The sequence below is a fragment of the Lacerta agilis genome, chromosome 14, assembly GCF_009819535.1.
Source record: "Lacerta agilis isolate rLacAgi1 chromosome 14, rLacAgi1.pri, whole genome shotgun sequence".
NCBI classification, from domain to species: Eukaryota; Metazoa; Chordata; class Lepidosauria; order Squamata; family Lacertidae; genus Lacerta; species Lacerta agilis.
The window spans coordinates 25911702-25930675 of NC_046325.1; the positions used below are offsets into that span (position 1 = coordinate 25911702).

General features: G+C 47.4%; 1 protein-coding gene across 1 annotated transcript in view; it reads right to left on the reverse strand.

Moving 5' to 3' along the window:
• Positions 1-11492: 11492 nt before the first annotated feature.
• The window catches only part of STAC2 (SH3 and cysteine rich domain 2), a 42105-nt gene continuing 34623 nt past the window's right edge, over positions 11493-18974 (reverse strand). The window contains exons 11-12 of the mRNA XM_033170576.1: positions 18074-18211; positions 11493-12723 (exon numbers count right to left, since the gene is read on the reverse strand). Of these exons, the coding sequence (XP_033026467.1) occupies positions 12619-12723; positions 18074-18211 (243 nt within the window). The 3' untranslated portion in view covers positions 11493-12618. The remainder of the gene's footprint in view (positions 12724-18073; positions 18212-18974) is intronic.

The window sequence follows — 18974 nt, forward strand, 5'->3', positions numbered from 1 at the left end:
AACCAGGCAGAGGGCCTTCTTGGTAGTGGTACCCGCCCTGTGGAACGCCCTCCCATCAGATGTCAAAGAAATAAACAACTATCTGACATTTAGAAGACATCTGAGTGGCTGGGTATCTGTAACCAATAAAGTTGTGGCCTTTTCTCGCCCATTGAACCTTACTTATTGAGTCCTGTGTCTTCATTTCACCACGGGAGGGGTCGGGATATTGACATGCAAATGATAAATTACTACTACTACTACTATGTGTACCCTCCCTCCCACCACTCCTTCTGCAGAGCCCCGGGTGCTTGCAACCCACGCTACGCCACTGTCTGTAAGTAGCAGCAGGATTGTGGGAGCCCAGCACTTGTAGTAGTATAAACCTCTTTAGAAAAACCGCTAAGGGATAGGGGACACTCAAAATATTCTAATGAGGGCTGAGTATGCTCCATGGTCCTAAGAAGTGCCTTCTGGATCAGGCCAATGGCTCATTTAGTCCAGCATCCTCTTCTCACAGTGGCTAACCAGATGTCTGTAGGAAACTTGCAGGCAGAACCTGTGGCTTCCAGCAACTGGTGTTCAGAAGAATGGTCACAGAATCTGGAGTGTTTGTTGGTGTGAGGGAGGATCAGAAAATCAGTGAGTAGGGGAGGAAAGGGGGAACGGAATGGAGCATTGTGAAAGGGGGCATGGCTGGCTGGCTGCCACCTTTAACAGCATTCCACTCTGTAACATTTTGTTTCTGCTCGCACCTTATGCTCCAATCTAATGGGTACAGAGAAGCAACTTGAAACACTTGCATTAAAAGATAACTGGCAGAGTAGCGTTCCAGGAGATGCGTTCAGAATCAAGATAGGTTTTGAGGCGTAAATCCCTGAATGGTCTAGGATCGCAGTATCTGAAAACCTGCCTTCTCTATAAAGCTCTTGTTCATTCATAGAGGGCATCATTTGAGCTCTTGCTCAAAGTGTTGCCCTCTTTAGAGGTCAGGTAAGTGGCTACTAGGCTTAGGGGGGCTTCCTCTGTAATAGTACCCCAATTATGAAACACCCTTCCCAAGATTGCTCCCTCTCAAGATTGCATAGTGCTGGAGAGCAGCAGAAAGCAATCAATTTGGCTGCACGGCTCTTTAGTATGTGTGAGGAGGAGTAACTCAAGGTTACCCAGAACAGCTGTAATGGAGCCAGGCTTTTAAAAAATCTTCCCTATCCTGTCTTTGTGTCAGAACCAGCTCTGCCTAGATAATAAGCACAGGCTCAGCAGGAGAAAGGGCTGATCATGTCACCAGACGGTGTGTCTTTATAATAAATCATCCATCGTTGGTGCTAAGCTGGAAGCGCCCAATGTGGCCAGAGATGAATGAACACCACCACCAGTCACAGCTGGGAGCCTGGCAGGCCTGAGCAGTTAGAGCGATGGAGATCATGGGGACCAGAATTTTTGGGTTCCAATTCCCAAATCCTGCAGGATTGGGGGGGGGGCAAGAAGAAGCCACAAAATCTTTGGGTCCTGTCCATTTGGAGACCTATGCAAGAACAATTTTAGGGAGTGAGTCCAACCTCCCCTCCCCTGCTTAGCCTTGCAGAGCCACTGCTTTTCACACAGCCACTGTGGAGGGGTGTGTGTGTGTGTGTGTGTGTGTGAGAGAGAGAGAGAGAGAGAGAATATGGAGAGAGATCAGGCCCAATGTTGTTGCATGCTAGCAGAGAGGATGGCTTGAGATCCAGTGGATTCTGGGCTAGCTCTACCCTTGTCACACCCTGTTTTTTGGCTTTCTGCTGGCTCCGACCACCAACTGCCTTGTTCAGCTTAGCCAGGAGACCGAGGCAGAGGGTCATGACCACACACTCTCCAACCTCTGCCCTCCCCAGCCTGGCGTAAGGGGTTTGGAGACTGCTTAGTCCAGGGGTCTACAACCCGCGGCTCCGGAGCCACATGCGGCTCTTTTGCACCTTTGCTGCGGCTCCAGGCAGGGCCGGTGCGTTTAGCGCCGAAATGCCCCCCCCGTCGGTATGCCCATTCTCGGGCCCCTTTCACCACGCTGCTTAAGGGAAGTCTCCTGCGCGCCCCCGAAACAGAGCCCGGGACCGGTCGTCCCCTGAGCTTTTTCCCGCACCCATCTCATCCCGTTGGGCCGCCCTTAGCTGAACAGCCGGGCTTCCTTTTCCTTCCCAGACTGCCACGTGTCCTGGAGCCGGGCCCTTCCACTTTTTTAAAAGAGGGCTTCCCCCTCGCCCGCCGCCCCTGGCCCAGCCCGCAGTTGCCTCCTTACCTCGTCGAGTCGTCGCGCCTCGTCGAATCGCAGCAGCCAGCAGCTCCACCAGCAGCAGCCAAACACAAGCGCTGGGACAGGCACCAAGGAGGGAAGCTGCTGCGGTCTGCTGCTGCGCCTGCGCTGGCACGAAACGAGGCACGCATGAGCAGCACAGCCGCCGGCAAGGTAGAGAAGTGGGTGGGCGCAGGCGGGCCAGCAGCGCCCCCTACATTTCGGCGCTAAACGCACCGGCCCTGCCTGGAGCCGCAGCAAAGGTGCAAAAGAGCCGCATGTGGCTCCGGAGCCGCGGGTTGCAGACCCCCGTACTAGAGATTAATTACTTTTCAACTAGTGTCTTTTTATGGTTTTAACTATACTGTGGAACCTCGGTTTTTGAGCATCTCAGAAGCTGACCATTTTGGTTTTCAAACGCTGATTTAGTTTTAAATTGTATTTTAATCTGTATTTTAATTAACTGTTTTATGTTTTTGTTGTGATTTTATTGGTGTTAGCCGCCCTGAGCCCGGTTTGGCGGGGAAGGGCGGGGTATAAATAAAAATTTATTATTATTATTATGAAAACCCAGGTGTAATTGCTTCTGTTTTCGAATGTGCCTCGGAAGTCAAACGGCTACCGAGGCGCATTTCTCGATTTTCTCCATTGAAATTGCCGACTGCCCATTGCGCTTCGGTTGTCAAACGTCTCGGAAGTCGAATGGTCTTCCGGAACGGATTATGTTCAACAACCAAGTTTCCACTGTATCTGCATTTTATCCATGTTTGTTTTAATTTTTGTGAGCCTCCTTGAGTCCTGGTACTTGGAAAAAGTCTGGATGACGGTAATAATAATGATGATAGCCTTAAGAACATAAGGAACACAAGCTGCCTTACACCGAGTCAGGTCCTTGGGTCCCTCTGACTCAATAATGTCTACATGGACTGGCAGAGTAGCTCAGTTGGTGGAAAATGAGACTCTTAATCTCAGGGTCATGGGTTCAAGCCCAACTTTGGCCAAAAAAAATTCCTGCATTGCAGTGGGTTGGACTAGATGACCCTCATGGTCCCTTCCAATTCTATGATTCCAGAAAGCTGACAGGGTTTCAGGCAGAAATCTCCCCCAGTCCTACCTGGAGATGCTGGGGATTGAACCTGCAGCCTTCTTCCTGCCAAGCAGATGCTCTGCTGATTAGCCACGGCCCCTCTGATGACGCGGTTCCTTTTCTGGATGGAGCCATTAAACCACACTTGTCTCCCACCCCCGTCCCCGTTTCTTTGCTAAGAAACTGAGGGTTAGAAGAAGGAACATCTCTCTGGAGCTGCTTTGCCATAGCCATCCATCAGCTTTTGCTCACTGGTGCCAAACAAGCCCTCCCAAAATGAAAGGCCTGTCTAGTCTGAACGGGGACACGGAAGGCATGACAGATCGGCACAGGCTTTTAACCTTTAGGAAAGAGCCTCGCTTCTGCGACGGGAGGTGCTCTCTGCAAGACAAATCAGTCTCCAAGTGAGACAAGACAAAAGGGCAGCTGGCCTGACACGGGTGGCTTGACGGGAATGGCAATAAACACTGAAGGGAACGCGGCCCTCCCTTGTCACAACAAGCGTCTGCGGCTTGGCGTGGCAGCTGTAAACCAGCGTATGTTTGGTTCCTCATTTCAAACAGAGGCATGGAAATGCAGGCCCCGTAGTTCTATATGGTGTCTGTGTCTCCTTGTGCAAGCGGTCACAAGAACCCTCTGAGAGTTGCTGACTAGTCAAAGGCCACTCAGGGAGCTTTCACGCTGAGTGGGGATTTGAACCCAAGTCCTAGGCTCGCCCTCTAACCATTATACAACACTGCCTCTCTACTGGAGTGACACTCTCTTGCTGTTTCTTTGTGAGTCAGAGGCAGTAACTTATTTTACATCAGATATGCCCATTTTTATTCTCTCTTCCTGCCCCAGTCCAGGCTCTCCTATACGTAGGTTTTAGCAAACAAACGCAACAGCAGGCAAGCACAATGGGATAGACTGGTGGCTTTCCTTTGCAACAAGTTTTCCTGACATTGAGAATGCGTCAAATCAGCACTGAGGAATCTTTTTTCTATTAAGGGTCGCAGTCGCTTGAGGGTCCCTCAAAAGGTGGTGGGCTCTCCTTCATTGGAGTTTTTTAAACAGTGTCGGAATACACTGCGTGGATCCGTTAAAAGATCCGCGGTTAATTGTTTATTTTAATGGTTATTGAGAACTACTTTTGGTATCCTTACGCGTAAAAGCGAAAGTGAAAGTAAGAATGAACAGTCGGTTTGCCAATAAGATTAATCCGCCTTTAATTTATAGTCCCGGTAATGTTTCAAAGTTATCAATGAGCGTTAACCCTGCTTCCCGCCTTTTTGGAGGGCAGCAACAGTGGTTTTATTGGTTGGGGTGTCAATCGTGATGTCACATCTGTTCCCAAATAAAAGGCTGAGGCTCCCCGCTTGGGCGGCGTTCTTCTTTAGTTCTTTCAGTTAGGTCAAGTTTAGTTTAAGGGTTTTGGGAGCGGGCTGGATGGGTTGGATGGGTTTTTCTTTTAGTTAGGTTTAGTTCGCGGAAGATATTTGGTTTAGCTTTAGTTAGGCTTTTAGGTTTAGCCTAGGGCTAGATTCGCGGAAGATATTTCGGTTTAGTATTATTTAGTTTAGTATCGCGGAAGATTGGGCGCGCAGGGACTGAGAGCTTAGGGAAACTTAGCTTAGGGCAAGAAACGAGCCTACGCGGGTTTTGCCGAAGCCACTAAAAATATACTCGGTGTCTGTCGTCCTTTGGGGAAAAGGGGAAAAGGTCTAAAGATTTTTTTATTGATTTTAACCAAAACTTAGATAACGTCCTTGGTTTGGTTTTCCTGGTTCAGATTCAGGGCATCCATTGGTTTTCGAGGCATCCATTAGTTTTCAAGGCATCCATTAGTTTTCGAGGCATTATTTTAGTTAGAAGGCATTCAAGAACTCACACACCTTCGGAGTCATTTTCCGTCTTACTCAGCTTCCTTCAGATTGTGAGACTTGGCCGGCGCCCGTGCTCACAAGCACGTGGAACACTGGCCGCTTTTCCCCGCTACTGGTACCTCGTGCGTGGGCAGCTTAAGCTTACGCACGAGGAGCTCCAGCACCGAACCCCGGCAAAACAGATGGCCACCTGTCAGATTATTGAGCTGGGCAATAGGACTGTGGTGGTGGTGGGGTACTCTGAGTTCCTGAAGAGGCAGTTCTGGAATAGGTGGATTAATGACTTGATTCAATTCATAGAAATACAGGAGAGGGAGAGAATTTATTATTATTATTATTATTATTTAATGTATTTTTACTAAAGATTTTCTTGATTTACAAAAGTATGTGCAATGTCTCTCTCTCTCGTATTCCCCCCCCCCCCATTTAACATTTTTACAAATCAGTTTCATTCGTTGAGACATTAGGAAGAAAAGGGGGAAAGAGGTGGGCGGGGTGAAAAGATGGGTGGGGTTGTGGCTGGGTGACGGTGTTTCTATTTTACTTAATATATGTAGGGTTTGATGTCAGCGTTGCTTGTGCAGGTTCTCTGCTGTTCGCGGGAGAGAATTATTTTTATATTGGCAGAAGCTTTCTGTTCTCTTTGCACTCTCCAAATTCCAAGCCACCCCTCTGCTGCTAAACACATTTAGTTGGGCAACCAATCCCAACCCAACGTTGACTTCTATTTGCCCATTTAACTATTTGTACCCTGCTTAATAAAGGGACGCAGGTGGCGCTGTGGGTTAAACCACAGAGCTTAGGGCTTGCCGATCAGAAGGTTGGCGGTTCGGATCCCCATAACGGGGTGAGCTGCCGTTGCTTGGTCCCTGCTCTTTCCAACCTAGCAGTTCGAAAGCACAAAGTGCAAGTAGATTAATAGGTACTGCTCCGGCGGGAAGGTAAATGGTGTTTCCGTGTGTTGCTATGGTTTGCCAGAAGCGGCTTAGTCATACTGGCCACATGACCTGGAAGCTGTATGCCAGCCCCCTCGGCCAATAAAGCGAGATGAGCGCTGCAACCCCAGAGTCGTCCGCAACTGGACCTAATGGTCGGGGTCCCTTTACCTTTACCCTGCCTAATATTGACTTGAAAGTCACTGTGGTGGGCTAACGACAAGATGGATCGCAGCAAAGGTGACCCAAGGAAAAGGCCTGCCTTGGCCTGGTTGGCATTAGATGCCCCCAGACTAATATGGAAGGAGCAAGGCATCATCACTTGGGTAGTGATAATGTTAAGGTGCCCAGAAATGCAGAACAGTAAGTGAAGGGTGAAATGCTAACTTCAGTCACAGAGAATATTTTGCTAACAGTAGCCCAGGCAAAGGAGCTGACATCCACAGAGAGACTGAGCTAAGAAAGGGGGGGGGGGGAACGACTGCATCAAGCCTATATTTATCCAACCAAAAGGCAACAGAGCAAACACTCCTTCAAGCTGGCAAGAAGAAAAAAGGAAGCCACAAGGTATTTGGTGCATTGTCGTCATGTTTAATCCAGGATTTAGGTTCATAGCCAACCAGGTTCTTTGGCCATCAAAATTCAGTTCTAACGCCATGCATTCCTCCACAAATACAAATGTGCCGTTTTGCAAACCTACCTTTCTACAGTGCAGCCGGCGAGAATCCGGACCTTATTGCTTAGGTGCATGGAATCCCAGGTGGGGAATCAAGTGTGCTGCGGGGACTCTGTACAACAAGGGTATCAAGAAAGTGTGTGTGTGTGTGTGTGTGTGTGTGTGTGTGTGTGTGTGTGTTCATGAACGGCCTCTCAGTCTACACAAGTTAGAGAGATGGTGGCGGGATAAAATGCTTTGATTTAGCATTAGCTTGAAGCCACCGTCCTGTAGCTGCAGCAAACTGGCCACATCCAAGCAGAAAGACATGGCAATTTAGGAGCCCCAGCAGTAAGCAGCTACACAAAATTCCTGGCAAAGTAGACGCTTCCCATGTTCTCACAAGTTTCCACATCACTTCGTCACATTTATTTATAGGTGACTGAACATGTTTTGTTAAAAGCATCTGGTCATTTGCTTGCCCCATTCTCGCCAGTTTAGGCTACAACCCAATACACGCTTTCCTGGGAGTAAGCCCAATTGAACTCAGCGGGGTTTACATCTGAGTAGAGATGCATAGTACTGCGCTGCTGGTAACGTCAAGCAGGAACCCTTAAAACATTTTTACAAGGGGAAAAAACCCCAGTGCTGTCATTTGCCAACAGTGCAAGAAACAAACACCATGTCCTTCAATACACTTGAGTGTCTTCCATTTGACGCTAAGGACTCTGAATACACCTTTGGAGAGCCATATCAAGTCCACTAGAGTCAGCTTAGCAGCTGATACAAGAGACATTGTAGTGTTGGGGGTGGGGGAGAGAAGGCTGTGTTATTGGAGCCAACGTCCCATTATGTAAGGAAAAGTAAACATAGAAATTATTATTAAGTCCTATGAAGTCTCTCATCCATGCTCGGTATACTGGGCTGGATCCAAAATAGTTAGTCACACTTTAGTTTCATTGGGTTTCAAAGTTAGCCTTCATGACTAACTTGTTCCACTGATTTCAACTGGATTAAGATTCCGTTGCTCGGTCCCAGCTCCTGCCCACCTAGCAGTTCGAAAGCACATCAAAGTGCAAGTAGATAAATAGGTACCACTTCGGTGGGAAGGTAAACGGCGTTTCCGTGCGTTGCTCTGGTGTGCCAGAAGCGGCTTAGTCATGCTGGCCACATGACCCAGAAGCTGTCTGCGGACAAACGCTGGCTCCCTCAGCCTATAGAGCGAGATGAGCGCCACAATCCCAGAGATGTCTGCGACTGGACCTAACAGTCAGGGGTACCTTTACCTTTACCCTAGGGCTTGTTCACATTTCTACTTTTCCTGTGCCTAGAAAGCAATAAAAAACATGAGCAAATGCATCACAGAGAACTCGGTTCTACCTCCCCTGATATAAAGCCAGCCCCCCACCCCCTTAAAATAAACCCTGGCTTCGCCCAAGGTCCAAGCAGTTTTCCATTTGCCTTGATGCTTTCCCTGGGAAAACCTACTCTGTACAGCTTCAATCCATGGACATTTGCTCCAATTCAGCAGCAAAGAGCAGGTTTTCCCAGGGGGGAATCAGCAGGACAAGCAGAAGTGTGGAGGTGCGCTTGGTTGGCATCCAAACTCACTGCTTGCAAGGCTGCAGGTGTTGGGCATTTGGGATTTGGCAAGCTGGATGACGAGCCCATCAATCCCACCTGCACATGATGAATATGCCCTCTTAGATGGATTGAATGCACCGTGGAGTATATGCCGTGCATCTCAAGAACGTGTGTGTCCTCCAAGACCATGGCTGAATGGCCAGGAACCAGCATGTGTTGAATGAGGCCTGAGATATCCCTAAGCCAGTAGGAAAAGGGGAAACAACTCAAGCAGTACTGTGCTGTGGAAAATTCAGCACAATGTGAATTTGCATTTGTGTGTGTGTGTGTGTACACGTGCAAAAAATGACCATGGAAAACAACTCCCCACCTCAAGAAAACCCCTCGCATTTGAAATCGCTTTACATTGTTTTTCAAAAAAAAAAAAATGTTTTGGTCTATCCCAGCATTCTTCCATTATAGTCCGGACACTTGGTGGTGGGTTCAGCCTTCTGAAAAAGGAAGAGAAACCATCTGGCTTATGTGAGCTATTCTCTGATTTACATGCTATGCCCATTTAAAACGTGTTTTGTGTGTGTGTGTGTGTGATTTTGTGGTTTTATATCTTGATTTTATTCTGTGAACCGCCCTGAGATCCCGCTCCTCCAGGTATAGGGCAGTATATAAATTCTATATAATAATAATAATAATAATAATAATAATAATAATAATAATAATAATAATCATCATCATCATCATCATCTCAATACAGTAAGCCCACAATTTACATTCCAAGGATTGCGCCTAAAGTCAAAATTGCATATAGTCAAAACACATTAGGTGCAATGGCTGGTGGAATTGCCAGAGATTTCCCCTTCCCCGGATGCCCCCCCCCCACCTACACACACACACACCTCATGCAAAAAGCTGAATGTACACAAGTTTAGTGTGCACAATTTGTGGGCTTACTGTACATTACCGGGGCAATGTATCCACAGACCTGCCAAATAAGGTACTTGGAAAATAAGGCTGATGCAACATTCCTGATTCTGTGTTTAACGGACTACTTCTATAAGTGAGTGAGCCAATGCACTGAAAACGTTACACTGGAAGACACCCCGGTTGTGGTTTAGTGCCCTGGAATTATCTGTTCAATCCTGCTGTGCTCCTACTGCTCCAGAGCAGATTCCACCAGAATTTGAAAAGGTTCTTACCCCATGTTCTCTTTTTCTAGCCCTGCAAGCAATCACAGCACAGTGGAAAGAAATATGTGAAATTAGAGGCTTGCTTGTTCAGACATGTATAAACATTGTTTGATTTCACTAGGCTCCTGGTGATTGAACTCACTTTGCTGAAGGGCGATACTGAAATTCTGTCTGTGGACTTTGATCTGTGGTGGCTAATTCACACTTCAAAGGAGATTTTAGGGTAGTGTGACTGGTTCAGCTGCACTGGGTGCCTTCACCATAGAATGGAGCACAAGAGGCACGCGTGGGAATTTTAGCGTCACACAGGGCACCGCTGAAATTTGAGAGCCCAAAGTCTGTCACTGCACACTTGCAAGCCACCACTTGGTGTTGCAGATATCCTGCAATGAGCATTTCATGTATGAATCAAAGCCAAAATAGTGGCTTCTTTCCTCAGCAGCTCTTTAAGGAGGATATGGTGCAGAAATTCAAATGTGGGTGGAAAGTTTCTCTACGCAAACCCACTACCATTAAAAAAACAACTTTACATACGCCTGAAAGAAACAGTGGGAAATCCCATCACACAGAGTACCCTGGCTTCGAACACATGTCTGAAAGTCTTATTGGACTTCTGAAAGGGCAATGTTTTGGTGTATGTAAGGGACCCCTGGACGGTGAAGTCCAGTCAAAGGCAACTATGAGGTGTGGCGCCCATCTCGCTTTCAGGCTGAGGGAACCGGCGTTTGTCCAGACAGACAGATTTCTGGGTCATGTGGCCAGGATGATTAAACTGCTTCTGGCGCAGCGGAACATCGTGACAAGTGCCAAAGCACATGGAAACACTGTTTGCCTTCCCACCACAGCGGTACCTTTTTATCTACTTGCACTGGTGTGCTTTCAAACTGCTAGGTTGGCAGGAGCTGGGAAAGAGCAACGGGAGCTTGCCCCCTCACGTGGATTCAAACTGCTGACCTTCCAATTGGCAAGACCAAGAGGCTCAGTGGTTTAGATCACAGCGCCACCTGCATATGTGGCAGGGAATGTATGACAAGGGGAGGAAATGATGAACTATTCCTGCTGGAGGACCACCAAGCTAGAAGCAAGTAACAACACAAACAGTGCACCAGCAAAAAGACCCAGATCTCTCTCTCTCTCTCTCTTTAATGGTGCCAGTGCCATCCTACTGGCTAGAGTATTGAACCTAAGCATGGGAGACTCGGCCTCATCTACCACTTTTGCCATGGGTTGCAATGCTGGTTCACTTTTGGCAAATCAAGGTATGGCCATTTCAAAGCATTTTGCATTCTGAAAGTGCTACAGAAAGACTAAGAACGGCATTCTGATTACAGCCGCAGTTTCTGATTTCCCACTTTGCAGATTGGAATGAGTTTTGAAATGGGGAAGACTGAGGATGCAATAGACCAGGCTAATGGATTAGATCAAACACAATGAGGATCGGCGTTTCGGTTTCCTGGAAGCAAAGAAATACCTATTGCTATGCTCCCATCAGGCTCAGGCCATTTACAAAAAGGTAGAGGGGAAACACTCAGCCAGGCCTGATTCATACATGGTGTGGGCCACAGATGAAAGTGCTTCCCTGTGTCCATGTTCCATGTAAATGCAATGCCCATCGTGCACTTACCATGAGCACTGGGTCATTTGCATGCAGTTAGCAGATCAAGGACCCCTGATGTCTATGCCTATCGTGTGCTGTAGCACACAAATGTACCTTAATGGGGCAGGGCACATGTGGTATGTTGACACAGGCAAATGCTGTGCCTCGGAAACATGGGATTTGGCAGGTGTGCCCCTTTCTCAACCATTTCATCCAGTGAGGAAAAATACCAGCTGAGTCAAACTGCAGATGCTGGACAATGAGGCTGTGCCGATAACTCTCCAATGGCTGGGACTGAAGTCATCTTATCTTTCTTTTGTTGTTCTTTTATATATATATATATATACAAAAGTACATTTACAAAGGACAAATAGCTGGAAGCATGCTGGAAAAGTGAGGGAAGATGGGATGGTCAGGGTCTCTGAACTCCTCACATGAGCAATGCCGCGACATTCTCGGTGTAGGTCAGAAATGCATCCAGCTGAGGAAGTTCCCTGAGAAAATGGTCCACACGGCTTGTCAGTCATGCAGTGGGGGTAGGCCACCACATGCTGGGGGGGGGAGAGCACAAATGGAGGTCAAGGAATAGCCGGGGAGCCAGGAACGAAGGCAGCACCTCACATCAAGGAACCCACCCACCCACCCACTCCGCACGTAACTATCGGTTCCCAGGAGCTCACTGTGGCTCAGGCTCTGCGGGGAAGACTTTGAGTACACGACAAACGAGAGGCCGCATGGAATTGTCCCGCCTCCTTTTTCTTTTTTGGCAGGGGGCTGCCCCAATCCTGAGCGACAGCCGCCTCCCAACACATATATACACAAGCACACAAATATACAGACAGCCCTGAAGGTTTTAAAACTGATACAGGGACAGACGGACGACAACACACTCAGGCGGCCTCTCCCTGCCCAGAGAAGGCCTTTTTCACATTGGGGGGGGGGGCGGCGCATGCGACACAGAATTATCAGGGAGCACGTCTGAATGAGGGAGTGGTTTGGGCAGCGCGAGGGAGTGGTATGCCAAGATATAAAGAGTCTCCCTCGGGTCAGGCGAGCTGATGTCAACCAGCGTCTGTTGCCGTGGAAGTGTGACCCAGAGGCAAAGTGGGGGGCGGGGCGGAAAAGGGGCGTGAATTACAGCGGTGGAAATCTCCCTCACACTCAGCACCCATAAGAGCTGCCTGAAACGACCTTCGAAAGGGGTGGTGGAAAGCAAAAGCAGGCTTGAGCACATGTCCAAGCCCAGCGGGTCCCGGCACTCAAGCCAGTCCCTCCCCCAGTCCTCTTCCCTTGTCCAAACCAAAGCCATATCCTCAGTCCATCTAGAAGATTCCATGAAATAGTGATTAGCCAGGTGCTCAGGGTTGGGATGGGCTGGAGAGTAAGGCAGGTCTGCCCCTGCCTTGCTGCTGCTGACATCTCTGTTATACTCTTCTGCCTTGCTTTGAGTGCTCATCCTGCCTTCAAATTTCTGTGAGGGCGTCGGCCGGCACCATCCCTCGCTTTTTGCCACTCGTCACCTTGATGAAACCCTCGTTCTCCTTGGACTTCCCCACGCCAACACAGATCTGGGAGGAACAGAAAGTGTCAAGATTTTATAATGCAGAATGCAACCGGAACAACAACAACAACAGTCAGCCCTTCCTTATTTACTACAGGTGAAACTCAAAAAATTAGAATATCGTGGAAAGGTCCATTTCTTTCAGTAATTCAACTTAAAAGGTGAAACTAATATGAGATAGACTCATGACATGCAAAGCGAGATATGTCAAGCCTTTATTTGTTACAATTGTGATGATTATGCCGTACAGCTGATGAGAACGCCAAATTAACAATTTCAACTTTGGGGTTTTCACCAGCTGTACGCCATAATCGTCACAATTATAAAAAATAAAGGCTTGACATATCTCGCTTTGAATGTCATGATTCTATTTCATATATTAAACTCCAGTAGCTAATGAAAACAATTGCTTACATAAATGGACTTTTTCACGATATTCTAATTTTTCGAGTTTCACCTGTAGGTGGTGCAGGAACTGGCATCCTCAAAATCTCAGGGTTTTTTTTTGGTATTCTTTAAGAAAGCAAGTTTCTAGTCTCAATGGTTGCAAAGAAAAGCTGGAGGCAAAAGGCATACAACATAAGGAGAGTGTGCATTGTGAACACTCAGCTCCCTGAGTTATGACGGACAAAGTCCCCCTGGATATTCTTGTGGAGAAGCTGGTAAAATGTGACCTGGACAAGGCAACTGTTAGGTGGCTGACTGGCCAAACCCAATGAGTGCTCAGAAATGGTTCTTCATCATCCTGGGGAAAGGGGGCAGTGCTCCAGGGTACCAACGCTGCAGAAGACAGCATCAGGATTCTTGGTGACCTTAACAGATTGGAGAACTGGGCCCAAACTAGCAACATGAATTTCAATAAGGATAAATGTAAGGTCCTACCCTTAGGCAGGAAGAAACAGCTGCACAAATAGAAGATGGAGAACACATGGTTTTACAGTAGTACGTGTGAAAAGGATCTGGCGTCTTAGTAAACCACAAGCGTAACATGAGTCAACAGTGTGATGATGCAGCAGCAAAAGAAAGCTAATGTTGTTCTAGGCTTCATCAACAAAAGTATAGTGTCCAGATCAACTGATGTAATAAAGGTAAAGGGACCCCTGACCGTTAGGTCCAGTCGCGGACAACTCTGGGGTTGTGGTGCTCGTCTCGTTCTATATGCTGAGGGAGCCGGCGTTTGTTCGCAGACAGCTTCTGGGTCATGTGGCCAGCATGACTAAGCCGCTTCTGGTGAACCAGAGCAGCACATGGAAACGCCGTTTACCTTCCCGCCAGAGCGGTACCTATTTATCTACTTGCACTTTGACATGCTTTCGAACTGCTAGGTGGGCAGGAGCTGGGACCAAACAACAGGAGCTCACCCCCTTGTGGGGATTCGAACCGCCGACCTGATTGGCAAGCCCTAGGCTCAGTGGTTTAGACCACAACGCCACCCGCGTCCAGATCAATTGATGTAATAGTACCACTCTATTCTGCCTTGGTCAGACCACGCCTGGAGTACTGTGTCCAGTTTGGGGCACCACAATTTAAGTGGGATATTGACAAGCTGGAGTGTGTGGAGAGGAGGGCGTCCAAGATTATCAAGGGTCTGGAAACCAAGCCTTATGAGGAATGGTCGAAGGAGCTGGGTAACAGGAGACTGATAGCCATCTTCAAATATCTCACGGGCTGTCACATGGAAGATGGAGCAAGCTTGTTTTCTTCTGCTCTGGAGACCAGAAGATTTCAACGGATTCAAGTTATTGGAAAGGAGATTCTGACTAAACAACTTTCTGACAATATGATCTGTTCAACTGTGGAACGGACTCCCTCAGGAGGTGGTGGACTGTCCTTCCTTGGAGGTTTGTAAGCAGAGGTTGGATGGTTACCTGTCATGGATGCTTTAGCTTAGATTCCTTTAGTTTAGATTGCAGGGGGCTGGACTTGGGGGTCCCTTCCCACTCTACGATTCTGTGATTCTCTCCCTTACAAATGAAACAAGCCTCCAGTTTCATTTGGCACCATAAAAATCCTTGCACAATCCAGCAGCAGTGCAGATAAAGGAATAACAACAAGGATGCCATTTCCCACTTCACTGACTTCATTCATATACATGTTGAACATGGTGAACTGATTGTATCCTTCCAGCGATTATGCTGAGGCATTCACTATCCATATATTTCCTTATAGGAATAAATAGAATTGATATTTCTACAGTGGCCCTTAATGACATAGAAGGGGTTCCCCCCACCCCTTTGTCCCCGGTGGTGTGACTCGAGAGACCTTGTCACATCCATTGTGATGACTATGTTCTCGGTTGATCACGTATACAATCCGCACAGGAGTCAACACCGCCAGTGGTTATCACTGTTAACATTTGAGTTGAACACTCCTGTGCATTCCAAGTCCCCATCCCTCTTGAACTAACAAGGACCTGCTAATGATCCACTCAAAGCCACTCGATCCGTCTGCTTGATATGCCATCCTGCCGGTCTCAGTGGGCCAAGTGCCAGCAGACAGCATCTTCTGGTGCATCTTAATACACACCTCAGGCAAAGCACAGCAAAGCATGCAAATCTCAGACGCGGAAGAAGCAGGTGGCTTCACACCCGGAGCAAAATGAATGAGACCCAGCAAATTCTGAAGCAAACCAGAGGAGGAGGAGGAGGAGGAGGTGCAAGGGACTCTCTGGAGCTCCTCGCCTTCTCCTCCAGGGTCTGAACTCTCGTCCTCATTCTTCTTCTTCTTCTTCTTCTTCTTCTTCTTCTTCTTCTTCTTCTTCTTCTTCTTCTTCTTCTTCTTCTTCTTCTGGGTTTAATAGGGAACTCTCCTTCTGAGTGGTTGCTTCTAAGGCAGGGGTCAGCAAACTTTTTCAGCAGGGGGCCAGTCCACTGTCCCTCAGACTTTGTGGGGGGCCGGACTATATTGTGTGTGGGGTGGGGTGTGTGTGGAAATGAACAAATTCCTATGCCCCACAAATAACCCAGAGATGCATTTTAAATAATAGGACACATTCAACTCATGTAAAAACATGCTGATTCCTGGACCGTCTGCGGGCCGGATTTAGAAGGTGATTGGGCTGGATCTGGCCCCTGGGCCTTAGTTTGCCTACCCATGTTCTAAGGAGCTGTAGTTGTTGGAGGAGGCAAACTCTTTTCCTATTGCTGGGCTCTGACTAAGTGCCTCTTATGGCTCACACTCAGAAGAGAGCACTGATAGACAGGAAAAGAAATGTACATAGGATCCATACTAGACTCCACTTGAGACATCTAGCTCGCCTTCAAGTGACAGAAATGTGGCATTTTAGATTGAACTTTCGCATTTGCATAAACATTGAGCTAGTCCTCTAGAAAGTGGAGGGGGGATTATTGGGCTGTTTTTGTTATGTATTTTGTGTTTTCTATATTGCAATTTTATGTTGTGAACCTCCCTGAGACCTGCGGGTATTGGGCAATATACAAATTTAATAAATAAGAATGATAATACAGTCGTACCTTGGAAGTCAAACGGAATCCATTCCGGAAGCCCGTTCGATTTCCAAAACATCCGGAAACCAAATCACGGCTTCTGATTGGCTGCAGGAAGCTCCTGTTGCCAATCAGAAACCGCAGAATCCCCATTGGACGTTCAGGTTCCAAAAGAATGTTCGCAAACCAGAACAATCGCTTCTGGGTTTGTGGCATTCAGCAGCCAAAATGTCCAAGTTCCGGGGCATTTGGGAACCAAGGTACGACTATAATTGATGCAGTCTAGAAGAGCATTAGCTTTTTTTTGCCGCCACATCACACTGTTAACTCATGTTAAACTTGTGGTCCACTAAGACCCCTAGATCCTTTGCACATGTACCGCTAGTAAGCCAGTTGTCCCTTACCTTTCATTTGTGCAGCTGGTTCTTCTAGAGAGATTGAGTGCTCCAGACACACCCGATGGGAGAGAACCGTGACATTAGTTCACTCCTGGCACACAGATTGGAATCATTACAATCTCTCCTGTTTTAAAATTGATAGCATTTCATATTGCTTTTGCAATATTTGGTTTCTGCAATGTCAGATGCAACACAACAAATAACTGAGAAAAGTGACACCATCCCTGCCCTCGAGACAGTAAGTACCACTGCTCAGTTAACCAAAAGGCAACTCACCGTATTTACTCGAGTCTAATGCGCCATCAAATCTAATGCACACCTTAATTATCGCAACGTAATTTGGCCAAAAAAGGTGAGCATGAGATTCAAGTAAATACGGTAATATGAGTCTAAGCACACACACCTCAATCTTTCTCTACAACCCACCTCTATAGCCCATCTGATAGCTCAGTCCGGCAAAGCATGATACTCATAATCTCAGGGCCATGGGTTTGAGTCCCATGTATGCAAAAGAAAGGAAGGGGCTGGCATAGCTGACCATGTAAACAGGCCACTTACAAAGCCAATTTGGTGACATGAACTAGGCTTTGAGAAAAAAACACATTAGCAGATATGTAGCTAATTATGTTAGTAATGTATGGAAGTGAGAGCTGGACCATAAAGAAGGCTGATCGCCAAAGAATTGATGCTTTTGAATTATGGTGCTGGAGGAGACTCTTGAGAGTCCCATGGGCTGCAAAAAGATCAAACCTATCCATCCTTAAAGAAATCAGCCCTGAGTGCTCACTGGAAGGGCAGATCCTGAAGTGGAGGCTCCAATACTTTGGCCACCTCATGAGAAGAGAAGACTCTCTGGAAAAGACCCTGATGTTGGGAAAGATGGAGGGCACAAGGAGAAGGGGACAACAGAGGATGAGATGGTTGGACAGTGTTCTCGAAGCGACTGGCATGAGTTTGGCCAAACTGTGGGAGGCAGCGGAGGATAGGCGTGCCTGGCATGCTCTGGTCCATGGGGTCACGAAGAGTCGGACACGACTGAATGACTGAAGAACAACAACAAGCTAATTATGTATGAGATGCCATGCCTTGGAAAGCCAAAATTCCTCAAGCTTACATGTGATGGTTTGATTTGTTTTTTTCGGGGTTTTTTTTAAACTGCAAATAGCAGTCGCTGGGAAGTCTGATGAAGACTAGAGCTGTGGCATACAGGGAGAGGGGCTTTAACACTTTCTGCCCTGCTGCAGTTCTGACCAATACCACCCCTCTGAAAGTGCTCTTTACATTGGCTGCAAAGCTCCCATTGGAGGCAAGTTAATGTCATGTGCTTAGAATCTCGTATAGCTCCAGGCAGAACGCAGGATGCAAGCGTGTGATCCCCCTAGAGTTTTCTTCAAAACTACAAGGACTAGAAACTTGTTGTTGTTTTTTTAATGACACTTGGGATTTCCAGATGTCTATAATGTACAGATACTTTATGGGCAAAGAAGACCCCATATAGGATGTTTGCTCCTACCTGATTTTCCTTAACGCTGAGCTGCCCCTGTTCCTTACTTCCATAGAAAGTCCTGCAGCATCTCCAGACTGTTTCACCCGGACGGACCCGCTGCACAAAATTGGCTGGGAAAAAACCCACACGGTCACCCATCTTCCCCTAGGATACAAAAAAGAAAAAGTGAGCTATACATACCAACCCAGTATTGTCTCTAAAAGCCCATTTGGCCTTCATGGCTAAGAGTGTCTATTTGCAGCTCCAGCTGGTTCACTAATTACACACACAGAGAGAAAGAGAGAAAGAGAGAAAGAGAGAAAGAGAGAAAGAGAGAAAGAGAGAGAGAGAGAGAGAGAGAGAGAGAGAGCTTGGAACCTGTGATCCAAACTCTGGTAGGGCTACTGGAGATGCCCTGAAAGACAGCGGGACCATTGCAATGGGTGCAAATTGCAGCAACACCTGTCAGACTCGTTTTGCCCCACTCCTATGTGATCTGCACTGCCTGCCAATTTGCTTCTGAACCCAATTCAAGGAGCTTATGCTTACATACAACTCCCTAAATGCATTGAGCCCCAAATATCTGGAGGAGAATCTCCTCCTGTATAGATCTGCTTCATTGCTGAAATCAGCCAGGTTGGTCCCGTTAGCAGCATCGCTGCTCTCTGAGCTCCAGAAGGTGGCAGAGCATGAGAGGGCCTTCTCTGTGGTGGCTCCCAGGTTGATGAATTCCCTCCCTTCCAAGGAGCAATATTGCACAGTCATGATACGTATTTCAGTTACAGCTGAAGAAGCACCTCTTTGCCCCAGGCCTTCTGCGGGGAATGAAAGAGTAAGCTGTCAGTTTACTATTCCCTTCCTCTTTTAATTGTCATTGTAATGCTCTCATTCAACTCTCATTGCAACGTTGGTTGATTTGGGCAGATTG